Source organism: Littorina saxatilis, linkage group LG2, assembly GCF_037325665.1.
Source record: "Littorina saxatilis isolate snail1 linkage group LG2, US_GU_Lsax_2.0, whole genome shotgun sequence".
NCBI classification, from domain to species: Eukaryota; Metazoa; Mollusca; class Gastropoda; order Littorinimorpha; family Littorinidae; genus Littorina; species Littorina saxatilis.
The window spans coordinates 91,406,272-91,426,271 of record NC_090246.1 but is presented as its reverse complement, the minus strand read 5'-3'; the positions used below and the strand labels follow the sequence as shown (position 1 = coordinate 91,426,271).

The following is a 20,000-nucleotide window of genomic DNA, read 5'->3' as shown; positions in this document are numbered from 1 at the left end:
TACACATTGTACACATAATCATAATGTATGTGCAAAATCCATGAAGAGAACAACGTAAACAGAGAGAGAGAGAGAAAAAAAAAGAAAAAAAACTTAACTGAAATGAAATGATTATACTAGTAGATCTTCATGTACTTATCAAACAGCAGTACCTGATCGAGGCATTAAGTGCCACACGACGATGAAAGCATATACAAAAAGGTATGTCTTCTAAAACTGGCAACAGAAAGTGGCTGTCTGAGAGAGACTGGTAAACCATTCCACAGAAATGGACCTGAATATGCCAGACTAGTTTTATACAAGTCAATTCTAGGGAGGGGAACATTTAGTTTCTTTGTGCGGCTTGATGAAGTCTCAGTTAATAATATTCTTTTAGTTAAATAGTCTGGTACACGTCCAAGAACTATTTTATGCATAAACCTTGCCTTGTTAAACGCTAGTCTGGATGAAAGTGGAAGAATTTCAGCTTTTTTGTAGTCATGATTAGAGAGGGTGCTGTTTTTCAGCAGAACAACTTTTACTCCGCGTCTGTGCAAAGATTTTAGGGGTCTTAAAGCTGCATCACTTGCAGAATCCCAAAGGGTTGATGCATAGTCTATTCCAGACTGCACATGCGCTTGAAAAAATGTTCTGCGCGCATCAAAATTTAGAAAATGTTTAATCTTTGCAGACTGATGAACTTTTTTTGCTGTAGATTTACATAAGTTACTTACATGAGGGCTCCATGTTAGATCGTTGTCAATAGTTACACACCCAAAATTTTGTGTTCACTAACCTCGTTTATCAGCTGACTATCAACAGAAATGCACTTCTTTGGTTCCGACATGACTTGTCGTTTTTGACGCGTAGTAATTAGCATATACTTAGTTTTTTCTGGATTGAGAGACATGTGGTTTAAATGCGTCCATTCTACAGCATCATCGACACACTTCTGAAGCGTGTCGACTACCGAAGTAATATCATCACCTGAGGTATGAATAGTAGTATCATCAGCTAGCATATCACACTGTCCAGAGGATATGTGTAATGGTAAGTCATTGATGTAGACAGAAAATAATAAAGGTCCGAGGACCGAGCCTTGTGGGACCCCATATAAAATTGGCATTGCTTCAGAGCTCGAACTGTTAAAGGTAACTTTTTGTGTTCTTCCCGACAAAAAAGAGGCTACAAAAGTCTGTGTGGGCTGTGGTAGTCTATAAATGGAAAGTTTCCGCAAAAGGAGGGCGTGATCAATAACATCAAATGCCTTTGCAAAGTCCATAAACAGTGCTCCACATAACTTATTAGAGTTGATTTTTGATAACCAAGAGTCCACCAGTTCTGTCAGTGCCGTATGGCACGAGTGTTTAGGTCTAAAACCAGACTGAGTTTCATGAAACAAATTATTTGATGTAAAGTATATCATAATATGGTCATTGACATGTTTTTCCAGTAGTTTTGACAATACTGGTAAAACGGATATCGGTCTAAAATTTGAGGGATCTGTTTTATCACCTGCCTTAAAGAGGGGGATCACTTTAGCTTCCTTGAAAGCTTTGGGATAAACACTTTTTCCAATACAGAGATTGTAAATATACGTTAGAGATTCCGCTATATGTGGGGCTGATAATCTAAGAATTTTGCTGTCTATTTCATCAGTTTCCTTTGTGCTACTTTCTTTCAAGTGAGTTAGAGAATTATATACTTTGGAGACTGACAAAAAAGGTATAACTTGTGCCTCGTATTTAATTTTGGTGTCACAGTACTTGCGCAAAATGTGTAAATTGTTTTCATCGGATTTGTCAGTTTTTATTACTTTACTTGCAACTGAGAGAGAGAGAGAGAGAGAGAGAGAGAGAGAGAGAGAGAGAGAGAGAGAGAGAGAGAGAGAGAGAGAGAGAGAGAGAGAGAGAGAGAGAGAGAGAGAGAGAGAGAGAGAGAGAGAAAGAAAGAGACACAAGACAAGACAAGACACAATCTTTATTATCTAGGGCAATAGATAAGCAAGAATATATGCTTTTTACATCCAGTCCTCGTCCTAATATAGGGTCAACAGGGACAGAAAACAATGGAATCAAAGAACTATCACATCAAACTTAACACATTATAACTGTATATACAGATACAAATTTGAAAATAAATTGTCATACTGCATTTTAAGTACAATTTTCATTGATAAAAAGTGTCAATTTTTATCATAACTTAATTTAGATCTGCATATTATTATAATTTTGTTTAACATGCACATACATTTTAAATGAATTGATGAACCATTCAGCACATGTTTAGTTGCATTATGTGTGTGACATATATTATTTTTTTTGTAGTCATGCAGTTCCTTTTTCATGTCAACCTTTTTTTTCCTAAGTTTTGAATACGTCATAAAGAGAGAGAGAGCGAGAGAGAGAGAGAGAGAGAGAGAGAGAGAGAGAGAGAGAGAGAGAGAGAGAGAGAGAGAGAGAGAGAGAGAGAGAGAGAGAGAGAGAGAGAGAGAGAGAGAGATTTGTCCTTCGCGGAGTGTATGCAGTGCCTTGGCAATGCACTTCTACTTAATTGATTTTATATTTTTCATATTGGAACTGATTATACGCTCTTATTTAAACTGGAGGTAGAGTATGATAAAAGTAGGTAGTCATGCAGTTCCTGTTTCATGTCAACCTTTTTTTCTATGTTGTATGTAGAATACGTTATATATAATTTTGTCCCTGTTTTATTCTGTACGTACTGAAGTTGTTGTAATAGTTATTGTGACCGACACTATATTCACCATTAGTGATTGTATAATCTTTGTATGTACAGTAGACTCCGCTTAATAAAAACACATCGGGACTGGGCAAATTTGTATTTATTAACCGAAGTTTTTATTAACCGAATTTTAAAAAAAATCAAACAGAAAAAAAAGAATGTCCTCTCCTGTGAAGGAAGCGATCATGAAGTAAATGTACCTGCACGATTCAGTTGAAAAACTCGTCCATTGTCAGCTGTTTCAGTGGCTCTTTGCCCAGAAATGCGCGGATGTCGGCATCAACACAATTAAAGCTATCACTGTCAGGAAAGCCCCGTCTTTCCAGTCCCATTCGCAGGACTTGTCACGCGCTGCACGCCCTTGGACGCCATGTTCAAAACTGCGAGCTTTATACGTGTGTAGGAGAGAATGCAATGAGAGAATGCAAACGTGATCTAATTCTCGTGATCTCGTTTCCCCCTAAATCACAGTTTTCGCTGAACTTAGCTCACTAAGCTCAGTTCAGCAAATGCTTCAGTGCCGCCATCGTCTGTCGGGTGAGTAGATATCGCTCCGTGTTTGACTCCAATACATTGTCAAATTTGTGTTAAGTGAGCGTCCCAGCACGCAAAAAATACCCAATTTCGCCAACAAACTGTTTTTATTAACCGGATTTTTGTATTTATTAACCGAAGGATTATTACATGGGCCATATAGTGATAAATCCGGACCGCCGGACTAAAGTGTATTTTAAAAGCGGCTGTCCTTATTAACCGTGTGTTTATTAAGCGGATTCTACTGTATTGTGAAAAAAATAAGAAAAAAAATCAAACAAATTCATGCAAAGAAACAACATTCTTACCTGCATTTTTACCTCTAAGATTATCCTTTTGTGTCATATCAGGTGCCTGAACTTTATAGCACAAACTCACTCTCTGTCCAAGGGACGTTATCAAGGCCAAATTTGAACAAACGTTGACAGAGGTTCCTTCCCTTCTGCCGTTCTGCGTCTGCGCGTATGATTAGTTGTACACTTCCTGTTCTGTCAAACATGTGTGGGGCGACCTTCAGTTATTCCAGTCAACGTTAGACAAGTCTTCCTTTAAGTCTTCGTGCAATACACCGTAAGTTTTTCATATTTTAAACTGATGAACAGTTAGTTATTATTACAATCCATGGCTGCCACCACAATGGCTTTACATTTATGTTAGAAACCACCGAAATATCGTATCACTGTTTCGGAATATTTCATCATTCCGTTCCTGCTTTCGTTTTCGGATCACCAGTGGAAATAAAGTCTGGGTAATCTTGAACTTTAGCGTGTTAAATTCATAGCTCATAATTCAGAGGCATTTAAGTCTCCAAATTTGTAGAACCTGCACTTGTAATCATAACAAGTCATTTTAGATCCCTTTGAAGTTACGGAATGAAGTCCGATGGACTGTACGAATGCATTTCGTTTACATATGAGCGGACAAGGGAGACAACTCATTCGTGTAAATGATGCCCCATGCCCATGGTTGACAACGTACGCCATTTTCGGTGCATTTTCGTCGATTGAACAACCAAATTAATTAATTATGCTTAAGTTTGGAGCTCAATCCGTCAATAAATTTCACGAGAAATGTTCTTTGGCTTGCTTACAAGTTCAAGATTACCCGTCTCTGACACTTGCTGACATTTCTAAGTTCTTTTGATTCGATTTTATCAGCTCTATTTTGTTCGAGTGTTTGTTTACATGGTGTATCCCGGGTATGAACAAGGGTAATATGTTCACACGCCAGTAAATACAGCACCCTATACTCACGTGACATGGTTGTGACTATCCCCAAAATTCGATTTATTCGAAAACCCACCGAGCAGTGCTGCTGATCGAACTTTGGACCTTGTATCCCCCCCCTGGATTCTTGTTTGTGATGATAAATGGCATTTTGACTTTGAAATTAGCTTCAACACAAAATAGTTCTGTTCTTATTCAAGGGACGTAACCGCTCGGTGCGTTTTCTAGTAAATTGAATTTCGGGTAAAATCGATCGAATTACATCACAAATCTGCTTCAGTTGCAAGATCTTGCCATGATTTTCTCCCTGAAGATAATTGTACCGCTTGAAATTGGCGGAGAAACAGCCAGTCTGAAGTTAATTTTACATGTCACGTGAGTATAGGGTGCTGTATTTACTGGCGTGTAATATGTTCTTTCACTTTGACTCTATATTATATATAAGTATAGCCTCAGCTGTCATTCATGACCTCGAACTGTGTCCCATGTTTCTTATATAATGAATTCTTTTATTTGACCCTCCATATTCCTTTTCAGCGGCGATGTGATTTATCTGACAATGATCACAGTGATCAAGAGGTATGGTAGGCTACACTCCTCATGAGAGCGTGAGACTGTCAGACGTAGAGTATGCAGCAGCAGGAGCAATCAGTGGATCTGTCACACGATGCATCTGTCAGCCTTTGGATGTCCTCAAAATCAGGTTTCAGGTGAGCAGACATATTGTTTAATCTAAAATTAACTTACATGAGTGTGCATGTAAGCGACTTGTAACATATGCTCCGCTCGCGCACACAGTCCTCACACACAGACTGGTGCATTACCATGTTTGTGTTTTAGATGTAGTACATGTATTAATAGTAGGAAGGACAGATTGTAAGACTTGGCTGTGCTTAAAACCTCTAACCTTAGGATTAATGAATATGAAGTTACATGCCAAAAAATAGAGAAGCCAGTGTAGCCGTTTGAAAATTCATTGTAGTATTCCAGCGTAGCACTCATAGTTGATAGTAGGATATCCTTATTTGGAAAATGCCAAGCGCAAAACTCCTCTCAAATCCCGTGCATTTCGTGCGTTTAAAAAAAAGCGTGGACAGCGCTCCAGTGTCAAACTGTTGCTGCACTTGTTTGGGCGTGGCTATAAGCATAGTGACATGAATTTGATTGGTCAGTATTTTTAGGCAAAGCACATGTTCTCAGCAAACAGAAAACAAAATATTGGAAGCGTGAGTCACGCTACCCAAAAATAAAATCCTTTTTTACATATATATACTTTTTTTCTATAACTTTTTTTCCCATGGTTGATTCATCATCTGACATAACTTTTTAGCGAAATCTAACCATAAGATTATTGAAAAAAAGCAAAAATGTAGACGACCACCTTTAAGTTTGGATTAGTTAATCTATAAATATACAAATAAGTATGTTGATTTGATTTGTAAAGAACCCAAGGCTACTTCACATTTTCTGAAATATTACCTCAAATTTGATTCTCAAACATTAGTGATGCTGAAAGTCAAGGTGAAAGTCTATTTCGTCATTCAGTTTATTGGCCAGAAAGTTGTTTGTCTCTCATGTTGTGACAAGAAATATGTGTGTTCCATTTTAGCTTCAGGTTGAACCCATTGCAAAAGCAGCAAACTCAAAGTACAGCGGTGTGATTCAAGCGGCAGGTACCATCATCAAAGAGGAGGGATGGAGAGCATTGTGGAAGGGGCATGTACCAGCACAGGTGCTTTCTGTAGTCTACGGAATGGTTCAGGTGAAAACATGTTTTTGTTTTTGTTTTTTTGCGTCAACAGTTTTAGTTCAGGAAAGGCAAGATGGAGCTGTAGCGCCCTCTAGTTTCATGTTCTTTGGCTAAAGTTAATTAATTGAAACAATTATGTTTTTATCGTTGTTTTTATTCACTCAAAACAGATTAACTCATTGTCTCCCAGGTACGGATATATCCGTACCCACTCATATGGTTCTATCTGACCAGTCGCTTCCTGTAACATCCATCTAACGCCTGCATTCCAGCGTGTTGATACACAGTTACTACAATCTGAGTGACCTGCTGCAGCACAGTTGGTCTCGGCTATAAGAAAAACTTGGTCAACATAGCTGAGGTAGAAAGTGTTAATGTGCCATGTGATAAAATGGCGGCTTAAAGTCAGTCTTTCAAGTGAACAAAATCGCAAACACACTCTTGATCCTTTGACCCAGAACATTTATTTGTTGAGGTGTCTGTGAATAGATTTTAAGTGTAAATGCTTTGTTGATGTCACAGCGTGTTGCAAAAAAACAACTTCAGATACCACTACCCTCAGAGGTACCCCTTTCCAGAGAATGACCCATACGCATTTTGACCGCTTACATCACTTATTTTTCTTAGCTCTGTGCAAGTTTTATTTAGATTTATGTAATTAACTTATTTCTCATTTTATGTAACTTCCCTTAGAATGCATATGTACATTTGATGTAAGTAAAAACATAAAACAATATTTGGAAAAGTAAACTCAGATATATTTTTTCTAGAAAGAAAGTCATCAGGTTTGCTGAAATGGTAGTACTGTATATGTACAACTGCCAGTTTCAGAGTTTGTTCTCTTTCGTTTTGTGATTATGAAGCGAAGAGAAACATTTAAAATTTACTTTTTTCATTTTGTTTGTATGTTTATGTTTGTTCCCTTTCTATATTCTTCTGTCATGATGATGTTTTATTTTAATCTGCTAAGTCAAACACAGTGACAACAAAACAGAGCTGAGAATTCAGCTTTGCATTGAGTACACATGTCTATTTTGCACTGGTTTCAGTACTCTTTTGAAATCCAGAGTTCAGTTTGCATTGAGTACACATGTCTATTTACACCCCCGGTATAGGGGTGTGTATAGGATTCGGTCGATGTGTTTGTTTGTTTGTGTGTTTGTGTTCGCATATAGATCTCAAGAATGAACGGACCGATCGTCACCAAACTTGGTGAACAGGTTCTATACATTCCTGAGACGGTCCTTACAAAAATTGGGACCAGTCAAACACACGGTTAGGGAGTTATTGGTGGATTAAGATTCTACAAGGACTTATAGAGGGACATATTAATGGTCAAAGCGAAATAACCTTCTCAGTTGGTGGCAGTGAGAATGGTAAGGACGGGGGTGTTTTTCCTACCTCGGAGGAATTTCTTGTTTGCACTGGTTTCAGTACTCTTTTGAAATCCTGAGCTCAGATTTGCATTAAGTATACATGTCTATTTTGCACTGGTTTCAGTACTCTTTTGAAATCCTGAGCTGGGCGGGGATGTAGCTCAGTCGGTAGCGTGCTGGATTTGTATCCAGTTGGCCGCTGTCAGCGTGAGTTCGTCTCCACGTTCGGCGAGAGATTTATTTCTCAGAGTCAACTTTCTGTGCGGACTCTCCTCGGTGTCCGAACACCCCCGTGTGTACACGCAAGCACAAGACCAAGTGCGCACGAAAAAGATCCTGTAATCCATGTCAGAGTTCGGTGGGTTATAGAAACACGAAAATACCCAGCATGCTTCCTCCGAAAATGGCGTATGGCTGTCTAAATGGCGGGGTAAAAAACAGTCATACACGTAAAATTCCACTCGTGCAAAAAAAAAACACGAGTGTACGTGGGAGTTTCAGCCCATGAACGCAGAAGAAGAAGAAGAAGAAAAATCCTGAGCTCAGATTTGCATTGAGTATACATGTCTATTTTGCACTGGTTTCAGTACTCCTCTTTTGAGATCCTGACGGATGTGGTGTGGCGCCTTGGTCCAGTGGAGCTGACCACTACAGAATGGCGTCCAGTGACCCACACTCTGTGTGGCGGAGTGAGCGGCTCTGTGGCAACCTGCTTCATTCATCCTATAGATGTATTGCGCACACGATTTGTCGCTCAAGGAGAACCAAAGGTATTTCATTTTGTTGATCAGGTGTGCAGGTGTGCCGATGAACTTTTTTCTTTGCTCATCTATGTGTAGGATGGCGTGAATATAATCAAAGGTTAACAAAAAGAAAATAATTTTTGGTGGAATGTTTAAGTCTGTCCTTAGCTGGGCGAAGTCGACTACGCGAAGCTGGCCGCACGGCGCTTTTAACACTGAGTTTTGAGTCAAAAGACTTTGCGCAGTCAACTTGGGGCGCAATTAAGGCTGGCTTTACATTGATCAGCTATTTTAAAATGACTTCTCAAGGCCCTTCATTTAGAGTTTTGAGCATCTTGGAAACTTAGCTGTCCGCTTCTTTTATTTTTTTTGTTTGTTTTTGTTTTGTTTGTGTGGTTGTTTTTTTTAGTTTAGCAACATTTACCATTGTATAAATAGCATTAGGTAAGTGGTTAATCCTTATGATAGATGCCTTTTTTTTTTAAAGACATACCAGTGTAGGGAAGCGTCTGTAACAGAATCGCTCGTGTCACAATGACTCTAGAGCATCAACATGCTTCAATAGAGGTCACAATCAACTGTGAAGTTTAGCACAGATTTGACCTGTTCCTGCAAGTCTTCAGCTAAACATGCTGATGTATACTTTTACGTGGAATTGGGAAGGGCTATTGTCACCAAGGTGTGGATCAACTTTATGCAATGACTCGCTGGGGAACACGCCAGTCTGTGCAAGGGAAGTAACAAGGGTATTAGGTTGTCACAGTTGTATTGGTTTACTTCCCTTTATTTGTGATTTTGCAAATGAAGCAAATTTTGTGATGTCAAATTAATTTTTTTATTTTATTTTCACCATTAATAATCTTTTTAATTTCTAATCGACTGCCACTGGTGTATTGTGGCACTATGTTTCAGGATGGTAGCTCTGCTTGTGATTGCTTTTTGTTGCTACTGCATTCATTTCTTTCTAAATGGTACATTAATATTTTTTAATTTATTTGTAATATTTTGTTTTGATCACGTTACAGTCGTTTAATTGCAGATCTACACAAGCCTGACAGATGCATGCAGGAAAATTGCAACACAAGAAGGATACTCAGGGTTCTACAAGGGGTTGTCTGCCTCTATCGTACAAATTGCTCCACAGATGGGAATGCAGTTTGGCTTCTACTCTCTCTTCACGGGGCTCTGGAACGAGTCTAGAGGAACCTGGTTCGACTCTGTGCCCGGTTAGTTACATTTGTTGTTTTATAAATCAGCTGTATATTTTTGAACTGATGATTGCTTTCTGGAAAAAAATACAACACCCAAAAACAACAAAACCAAGCATCTTGTGAAAACTAGTTTGAAGAGGGTCAGTTTTGCATGACAGAATGACAATTGCTTGTTCATCATAATTTAATAATTAATTATTTAATAATAAAAAATAAAAAATCATGAATAAACGTAAATAATTAATACACACAAAAAAGAGGATGAAAGTCGCTTGTTCATTTCAGTGCTTGTTATTCTCTCAGGTGCCAGGAGGGTGGTTCCGAATAACTCTCACTTATTTATTACACATGTCGTATGCAGTTAGAGCGCTTACTTCCCTTTGTTTTTATCAGATTTGCATGACAGGTTTTGCGACTACCTAAAACATATTGCAAGAAGCATAACTAGCAATTTTTGGTTTGAGATATTTTAAATTCATTTGAGGAAAATACTTGTCATTATCTCGGGTGAAATTTGGACCATTTCTCTTGTGCTTAGGCAAAAAAAAAAAAAATGCTTTGGCCAAAAAAATAGGGTAGGTAGGTCGATTAAACTTTTGCATTGTTTTTGTTTTTTTGTTGGTTGGTCCCTCTTGAAATGATAAAAATATTTGTGTATGCAGGATATTCGAGGTATTTTCATATTGGTGTATTCGTCCGCTTCACTGCCATCAGGAGTCAAACGAACACACTTGAAGTGAAGTGATTTGATGTGGAAACTTTCCAAGTTTTCGAGAGTCATGCCAAAGTCCAGTTCGAAAGAGTCTTCGGGCTCGGCACTTATTTTCGTCGACCCAACACATTTTATCCCGAACAGTTTGCCGTCCAAAGTTGGATGAAAATCATGAAAAATGTCCACCAAGGTTGCACTCTTCGAGTACCGACTTATCAGTCGTGTTTGTTCGATATGAACGCACTTTCCGAATACGATTGCAAATGCAGACATCTTTTTACGTTCGCGCAACGAACGAACGCACGAGACTGACTTCCCTTGGATATGGGAGTTGTAAAAAGCGGAGTGGTGTCCCTTGTCGGGCTTGTTGTTGTCTGCTCGCCGGCGATCGATGTTTTCTCTGTGCCGTGGTGTTGTCGTTTTCGGTGGGTTTTTGTGTGTGTGTGTGGTTTTTTTGTGTGTATGTGATGTGTTTGGTTCATTTTATTTTTAGCTTTAGGACCAAAAAAAAAGTTTAGGGTCGGCCCAAAAAGTTAGGGTCGGTCGGGAAACCGTAACCAAAGCATTTTTTTTTGTGGCCTTATCATAATTGACCAAGGGATGAGGTGAACTTCTAGGTGTATCAGATCACAATCAGTGTGGCGAAGGGGATGGGGGGGTTGAAGAAAAAAGAAGAAAGAATATGTGTTGTGTTTATGCCCGTCGCCTACTTGCGTCGATGACGACTGGCAGACGCGCGTCACCGTTGCAAAGTATTGTGCATGCTGGGTGTGTCAGAGTTTCTCACACACAGCGCCGAATGCTGCTGCGTGTTGTTCCATATAAGCTAGGAAACTATCGCTAGAAAAGATAATTTGCGAGATAAAAAAAAGAAAACGGCAGCATGGCGGTATTTATTTACAGACAACTTGGATGCGGATACATCTGTATTTACATCCACGTCAAGTGAGAGAGAAGATGAAAACATGATGCTATAAATATGTGGCATTCGACTTATTTTTTAAAACATTGTGTGTGTTCAAATTGCTCTCGACTAAGTGACACAAGCTTTTAAATCACTCTGTGGTACTATCTTGAGCAAAGGAGACCTTGCAAAACTGATCAACGTCCTCTGTAGGGATGCGCTTCATTCTTTGTGCAGGTAACTTGGAGAGTTTGGTCTGCGGCACTGCTGCAGGGGTGGCCTCCAAGACAGTCATCTACCCCTTGGATATGATCAAGAAGCGGCTTCAGGTGCAAGGGTTCGAATCCGCCAGACGGAAGTTCGGTGCTGTCAAACATTACTCAGGACTTGTGTCGTCGTTGGCTAAAGTGGCGAGGGAGGAGGGGGTGAGGGGGTTGTACAAAGGCTTGACCCCTGGACTTTTAAAAGCTGGAGCAGTGGCGGGTCTCAACTTTAGTGTGTATGAACACGTGTGCCATGTGTTTAGTGCATTGAGAGAGAGTTGACGTTGACTATAGCCTAGTGCCTATCTATTGGTTAGTGAAAAGAATCTGTGATCTGTTTCCAGTGTTGTCGTTTTTTCTCTACTTTTTGTGTGTTGACTTTTTGTTTGATTTATTTTTTGATTTCAGTTTATTGCATAGTTTCAACTGTTGGTACTTACTGAACGTTTTGAGTGTTCGAAGGTTGACGTAGATTCTTTTTTAAAGTTTGCAGCTAGCGGCAAATATTTTCATAGTGCATAATTCAGCATGTATTCATATGCAAATGTGTGTTTATGCGCAGCATGCATTGAGGGTACTGGGAACGGAGGGAAAAAGTTGCTGTATGTTTGAGTGACTTTGTAATGTTTGTTATTTATGTGTATATTTGTGTGCATGTAAGTGTTTAAAGAGGAGATGGTATGGTGCTTTGTTATTACCTTTTTTTGTGTGTGTGTGTGTGTCTGTGACTGAATACTCTTGTGTATTTACATTGAATGAACGGGGAATTTGCACTTACATGTTTGGGATTGTGAAAGAGGGTAGAGACAAAGAGAGCCTCTCTGTCTGATTACACAGAGTTCCCTCCGTAAAAACCAACAAATCTAAGAAAGTTAGGTTTTAAAAGAGAAGGAATTTTCAATAGAGAAAGCTGTAGAGACCTTACGAACAGGAAACTTTAGTTAACTGGTTCCTGAAAAAAATGGGGTAGTAACATAACATGGAGGGTCATCCTTTGTTAGTAAACTGGCCAGATGGTCAGTCTGGTTTGCAGGACAAACAGTGCTTTCTCTCCAGTTGAGCTATCGGGCCAATCATGCAGCTTTTCTTCAGGAGTTATAGTGTATTATGAAGCATTATTCTCATTGCTATGTATATATAAGTTCACAACATTTGAAGCAGTATCAGAAGTATTGGTTTTCGTTTGTTGTTGTTGTTCATTACAGTAATAAAGTACATGTAATCATAACATCTGTGATGTAATGCTCAGACCAGCAAGTCGCTTCACTCCTTCCCCCACAAAACTGCAGAGTGTCTCAAAAAGAAAAAGAAAATAGTTAATTTTATGGTGTATGTATGCTGACCGGCTTTTATAAAAAAAAGATTTGTTTGGAATAGATCTGTTTCTGAAATACTCACTATGACATTTGTATTTGATTCCCCCCGCGGGTTAGGGGGAAGAATTTACCCGATGCTCCCCAGCATGTTGTAAGAGGCGACTAACGGATTCTGTTTCTCCTTTTACCCTTGTTAAGTGTTTCTTGTATAGAATATAGTCAATGTTTGTAAAGATTTTAGTCAAGCAGTATGTAAGAAATGTTAAGTCCTTTGTACTGGAAACTTGCATTCTCCCAGTAAGGTAATATATTGTGCTACGTTGCAAGCCCCTGGAGCAAATTTTTGATTAGTGCTTTTGTGAACAAGAAACAATTGACAAGTGGCTCTATCCCATCTCCCCCCTTTCCCCGTCGCGATATAACCTTCGTGGTTGAAAACGACATTAAACACCAAATAAAGATGAAGAAAGATTTGTATTTGATATTTTGTTTTGTTGTTGTTCAATCAATCAATCAATATGAGGCTTATATCGCGCGTATTCCGTGGGTACAGTTCTAAGCGCAGGGATTTATTTTTTTATTTTAATTTTTATTTTATGCAATTTATATCACGCACATATTCAAGGCGCAGGGATTTATTTATGCCGTGTGAGATGGAATTTTTTTACACAATGCATCACGCATTCACATCGGCCAGCAGATCGCAGCCATTTCGGCGCATATCCTACTTTTCACGGCCTATTATTCCAAGTCACACGGGTATTTTGGTGGACATTTTTATCTATGCCTATACAATTTTGCCAGGAAAGACCCTTTTGTCAATTGTGGGATCTTTAACGTGCACACCCCAATGTAGTGTACACGAAGGGACCTCGGTTTTTCGTCTCATCCGAAAGACTAGCACTTGAACCCACCACCTGGGCTAGGAAAGGGGGAAGAAAATTGCTTACGCCCCTTACGTGTCTTAAAAGGGGGGGGGGGTTCCACTGTAAACTGTTGAACTTGGGAATTTTGATATTGGTAAAGAGGAAACTGCGCTGCTCCGAACAGTGTTTACAGTCTGTATGACCAACCTGGGTACATAATCATATACTGCTGAGTACTTGGCCGTGTATATGCTATATACACATAAATCAAATGTGTAAAGAACCTTCTCGCAAACTGGGATTAATATCTTGTGTTTCCAGATGCGATTTAGAGAGTGACATTATCAGACAGTTGATTGTAATTGCTTGTGTGTGTGTGTGTGTGTTTTGTTGTAACTTATAGAAAGCTCCGTTGTATATGAATATTGTATGTACATTTGAAGAAAAAAAGAAGTTGTGGAAATACCCCTCTTTTGTAGTTTCGCATGTCTAAAATACTTTTCCTTAATTGAAATTACATAGTTAAGTGGAACACTTTTATACAAACAAATACCAAAATCGCAAATGAAAGAAAACAGTTGCTTTTGTTTGAGTGAAAATCCAGTGCTGTGTGTGAGATACGATTGATTGGGGATCCTTTCTAAGAATCCTGTTTATGATTTGGTCAATGAATTGCATGTTTAAAAAATGTCAGTTGCATCGTTTCGTTTACGTGAGAGAGAGAGAGAGAGAGAGAGAGAGAGAGAGAGAGAGAGAGAGAGAGAGAGAGAGAGAGGAGAGAGAGAGAGAGAGAGAGAGAGAGAGAGAGAGAGAGAGAGAGAGAGAGAGATAGAGAGAGAAAGAGAGAGAGAGAGAAAGAGAGAGAGAGAAAGAGAGAGAGAGAGAGAGAGAGAGAGAGAGAGAGAGAGAGAGAGAGAGAGAGAGAGAGAGAGAGAGAGCATGCATGTGTGTGTGTGTGTTCACTAAACAGTACCAACACACGCACTTGCAGAATGCACCCACCCATGAAGTGTCTTTGTCAAGGGTGAATTGGACCTATTCGAACACGTGACTCCGTAATTGACAGGGAAACGCCCACCCATTGTGACCATCGACGTCCGCCAAGACTGACCATAGCTTTTGACAAAAGCTCACCTGAGCACACCTTTACACACGCCTCCCACCACATGCTCCTAAGCGAAGGTGGTCACCAATTAACCTTGATGCACTTTTATTGTAGCAACACAAATGCTCCCCTTAAAAGACCGTGAAATAATGATGCACGTAGAAAGTACACACACACAGGCTCGTTAAAGAGGTTAAAATAAAGATATGAACGTCGGGGTTTGACGTGAGAGGAGAGCACGGAATACCTACCCTTTTTCATTCGTCACCAGAATTACAGTTTAGAATTGAGGTGTCGCTTATTAATTTCATAATGTATTATTTTTTTATGGAATTATTACATTGTCTCTCCCGCAGTGGGGCACTGCGGTTATGAAATTAAAAGCCCCTCCTGTTTTTGGAACCGCAGGAGCTTTCTAGTTTGCTGTTAGGTAGATTTTTGGTTCCTCTTTCCTGTCATGCTCTCTTTTTCTTCATGAATTCTTTTCTTTTTTCTGCCTTCTTGCTCATTCACCTGTATTTTTTCCAAAAATCTCTTCTCTTGCCGCTTGTCTCGCGATTCATGTATAGTTTAATCTGTTAGTGTTCTGATGTAAGTCCAGCAGTAGATAGGTTAAGCCTATTTTAACATACTGGAAACTGGTAATCTTCCAGTAGGTATTAATTTAGTTTTACTAAAGCCTGCTGGGACACAAGTAATGGGTTAGTGCATTTGTAAACAGGAATCGCTTGACAAGTGGCCCCCTTCATCCCCCCCTTCCTCGTCCTGATATGGCTCTGCGTAGTCGGCTGGACGTTAAGCAACAAATAAACAAACAAACAAATTACATTGTCTGAAACTTCTCCCTTTCTCGCTGCTTTCTGGACTTTTCTCTTCATATAGCCTGTGCATTTACCCCCATTTAAATCTGTATCTTCTTTAAAACCAACATGTTCAGTGATGGGAAGACCCCTCTAATAAACATTTTCCACTGCGGACTTCATGGCAGCCACCAGCCGAAGGATATGACGGCCATGAATATCGAGCACAGAAGAAGAAGATCGAAGAAGAAAAAGAAACACTTCCTGCCGACGTCAAACATGCGTTCACGTCTGGATTTTAAAGTGCCTATTTCTATGGCCGGAACGGGTGATGAAGATGCGGCGTGGAGGGTGAGCCACCCCAGACTCCAGTGGGGGTCAGAGGGTCGCGGTGCAGACGTCCCCGTGGCAAATTACAGAGCTGCACGCCGCTCGCCTCTCCCCACCCCTTCACGCCCCACCCGGGGCCTTCTTCGCGGGTCATCACCATTTTCAAATTAACAACGGAAAAAAATGAAGGAAAAAAAAACGATATAAAAAAAATTGAAAAGATGAAAAAGAAAATTGGACGCGGGTGGGGATGGGTGGGAGAGTGGTAGGACGTGTGTGCGTGAACATATCTTTTGTTAGGAGAATATTTTCTTTATAAAGAAAACAACCAACAAACTTTGTAAAACTGTACTTGTTTTTGTTAGAGAATATCTGAGAAACGAAGGAGGCGAACTTGGTCCATCCACTAGGCATGGAGATGACTGTAAAAAGTATTTTGTGGGAAGAATGGTTGTCACACAAGGCGGTACTTGTCTTTTTCGGAAGGAAAAATCAAAAAGAGGAAGGAGAGACTGAGAGACATTATGATCTAAGATAATAATAATAAAAAAAAAGTGTAATGTTCAGCAAAGCTTTGTTTTACTACCTGTCTTTACAAAGGGGGGGGGGGGGGGAGGGGGAGTAGAGTGGGTGTAGAGGGGAAAAGGAAGGGCGGGGAGGAAGGGGAGCATACGTGTACGGAACAAAGCGCGATTTCTCATTTTTGTTCTCCTGGTTTTTTTTCTTTCTTTCTTCTTGATCCCCACTAACTTCTGTTCATTCTTTCTTGTTCTCTTGTTTTTTCTCTCCTTTTGTAATCTTTACATTTTTGATGCATAAAAGAGCACACACACGGCAAACACCGCCAGAAGCACGACTGCCAGACCTCCCTCTTCCCTTGCTCCACCTCCACGCCCTTTGACCCTAGGCACGTGGCCTGGCGCAGCTGCAACGCCACCTAGTAGCGACGTGAACGCTCTCTGGGAGGCAAGGGCCGGTAATTAGGAAGAGCTCTCTGCTCGCGCGCCGACCCGTCATTTCCGGCGGACATCTTGCCGGAAGTTGGTGGCAAAGGCGAGAGAGGGGAGAGAACTCCAGTGGGCCACGTCAGGGCTGACAGGAGTGACGGCAGGGGCCGGTGGGAGAACGTCCCAGTAGATGATCCGGTGACATCCAGTCTTTGCGCTGAGGTCTGGGGGGTCTGGCCAGAGTGCGCTATGGTTTCTAAAGTTCTGTTTACACGAACAGTTTTTTGACCGATGTTGTACCGATTTTTGTCTGAAGCGAAACGTGTGACAACATTCTTGTATGTCTGATGTCAGAGAAAAGCTATGAGACAAACACGTCCAAAAACTGTTCCTTGTGAACAGTCCGCTCGACTTAAAACCGAATTTCGCCCGACTGGAAAATCTCAGTTGAGCACTGTTCAACTTTCGGAGGCTTTTGTCGCAAACGTGCAGTCCTGACACTATTTGACACTGAACATTACCTATAAAGGACTGGGTGTGCGCCCCACAATTGGCTCGTTTTGCTAAGTCTGGCGGAAAATCGTAAAAACACTCCAAATTCATGCATGGCAACAACAGTTACTTATTAGCAAATTTTGTACCGACCTAATCGTTCAGAAATCTATCGGAAGTCGGTGGTAAATCGCCCATGTGAACACTACTTAAGAGCTCAGTGGTACGGGACTGGATGCAGACATCCCAGATCCCCCGACCCTTTCTGGCCTTTCCCCCCCCCCCCTCTTCCCATGGTTCCAGACCCGGGGCTCCCAGGCATATTCAACCTCTGGTTAGCGGGGGAGCCCCCTAGGCCATTGTTCAATCCTTCCGTGTGGTGGTATTTACATTCTAGAATTCTATGGGTCGTCAGTCAGTTCTGCGTCCGAGACCGTATACATAATGTTTATGATTTGTACTTGCGATTAAAGAAGAATCGAATTTTAGATACGCAAAATGAGGTTGAGTAACTAAAATGACTTTGAAGTACTCAATAAATGATTGAACAATTAAAAAAAACTACTAGGATTTAATGCAACAAACAGAACACACACACACACACACACACACACACAAACACACACACACACACACACACACACACACACACACACACACAAACACACACACACACACACACACACACACACACACACACACACACACACACACACAAACACACTCCCAAAGTTCTTGCTTTACATCAACGCCTGCACCGTACGCAATAATGGAGGAACTCTCTGAATTCATGGATCAACAATCTCAGTGCTACCCCCCGCGGGTTAGGGGGAAGAATTTACCCGATGCTCCCCAGCATGTCGTAAGAGGCGACTAACGGATTCTGTTTCTCCTTTTACCCTTGTTAAGTGTTTCTTGTATAGAATATAGTCAATTTTTGTAAAGATTTTAGTCAAGCAGTATGTAAGAAATGTTAAGTCCTTTGTACTGGAAACTTGCATTCTCCCAGTAAGGTAATATATTGTACTACGTTGCAAGCCCCTGGAGCAAATTTTTGATTAGTGCTTTTGTGAACAAGAAACAATTGACAAGTGGCTCTATCCCATCTTCCCCCCTTTCCCCGTCGCGATATAACCTTCGTGGTTGAAAACGACGTTAAACATCAAATAAAGAAAGAAAGAATCTCAGTGCTGCGCACGTTACTTTAGAGCATCATGTTTTATTCATGTGCTTTGAGTTACGTAGAAAATTGCATACTCTAAATGAATTGTAATGGTCGTATATTGGTATGGATGGTAGAGAGAGAGAGAGAGAGAGAGAGAGAGAGAGAGAGAGAGAGAGAGAGAGAGAGAGAGAGAGAGAGAGAGAGAGAGAGAGAGAGAGAGAGAGAGAGAGAGAGAGAGAGAGAGGGGGAACAGACAGACAGACAGACAGACAGAAACCGACAGAAACAGACAGACAGAAACAGACAGGCAGGCAGACACAAAGACACACACATCACTCACACGCACTCATAATCGCATAACTGTTCTAGTTGCACTCGCGCTTTCGTGATAATTATAGCCGAAGGGATTATTCTAGTCAGTTTGTGGTGATGACGAGTAGTTCTGAATATTTGGTTGATTTTGCCAAATGTGATGACAACGAGTAGTTCTAGGTTTTGGCTGATTTCGCAAAATCGTTCAGCAGCATTACGATTATGTCTCGTTAGTTAAACAATAACAAACACCAACAACTGGATACACACGAAATATCATGACAGCAGAAAAATACAACATTGCTTTTCATTGTTATTGTATAAAAGTATGAGCAACTTAGGAACATTGAAATTGCACTCTGACTCAAGATCTTGTACGGTAGCAGCGTCTCTTCATTTACTTCCTTCTCCGCTGCAAAGGTGGAATTAATTACAGTCACTACTTGCAATGTCTTCTCGTTTCAAGATGGTGGGTTATTATCCTTCCAGCATGTCACTTTTTTCCGCTATTCTTTCTTGTTCGTTTCCTGGAAAAGCTTGTCACTGCTTTGTTTAGATTTAATTCCACGAACCCTTATTATTCCTTTCTCTTGGAAACTAAGATAACACAGTTTTGTGGAAGAACAAAAATCAATTTAATACTGTTTTCCAGTCTCTCTCAAAGATGGATCAGTTCCCACCATGATGATCAGTCACGTGGAAGGTCCATACCGTGCGCATGCGCGACCGGACACGTTTTGAGAGAGCTATGATTAGGTGAGGCCTGATGGGATGGATGTAGAGAGGCCCTAGCCACTCGTCACCGGAAACCTGCTTTGTTGTTGCGCATGCGCATACTGCCGGTTTTGCTAATGGAGTTACCGGTGCTTTAATCTTGACAGTTTTGGACATTTCAATAAGCTGAGAAGATGGAGGGAGCCACTACACTAATATGAAGAGGATGAGCGGCGAGGCATTAACGAGGACATGTCCTGCCTTCACGTGGGATGAGGACAACACCTTTGAAGTTCTTAAAACATTCAGAGGGAAGATCCACCGTCAGGTCTAATTCGGTGTGAGCAACTTTTGCTGGCTGCACAATAACAAAGCATTGGCAGGATGCACGCCTTGCCCAAAAAGTACCCTGATTTCTATGATCTGCCTATACTTTAATTACGCTTGGCTAATTAGCCGTTCTTTACTATGAAGCGTTTTTGTCGTGTTGTTCTTCTTCTTGTTTTTTTT

The 20,000-nt window shown here is 40.5% G+C and overlaps 1 protein-coding gene across 1 annotated transcript; it reads left to right on the top strand.

Annotated features, from left to right (window-relative positions):
- The first annotated feature begins 3,331 nt into the window (after positions 1–3,331).
- LOC138960131 (mitochondrial thiamine pyrophosphate carrier-like) lies at positions 3,332–14,326 on the top strand. The gene is made up of 6 exons (XM_070331884.1): positions 3,332–3,828; positions 5,022–5,194; positions 6,094–6,246; positions 8,198–8,380; positions 9,393–9,579; positions 11,418–14,326. Exons 2-6 carry the CDS (start codon positions 5,066–5,068, stop codon positions 11,723–11,725), a joined length of 960 nt encoding a protein of 319 aa, XP_070187985.1. The 5' UTR covers positions 3,332–3,828; positions 5,022–5,065; the 3' UTR covers positions 11,726–14,326.
- The last annotated feature ends 5,674 nt before the right edge of the window (positions 14,327–20,000 follow it).

What these genes read in the sequence shown, in the direction of transcription:
- LOC138960131 (XM_070331884.1), top strand. Translation starts at nt 5,066, where the DNA reads ATGGTAGGCTACACTCCTCATGAGAGCGTGAGACTGTCAGACGTAGAG. An exon ending in TCGCTCAAGGAGAACCAAAG is followed by an intron (nt 8,381 to 9,392) that starts GTATTTCATTTT and finishes GTTTAATTGCAG; the next exon opens with ATCTACACAAGCCTGACAGA. An exon ending in CTGGTTCGACTCTGTGCCCG is followed by an intron (nt 9,580 to 11,417) that starts GTTAGTTACATT and finishes TTCTTTGTGCAG; the next exon opens with GTAACTTGGAGAGTTTGGTC.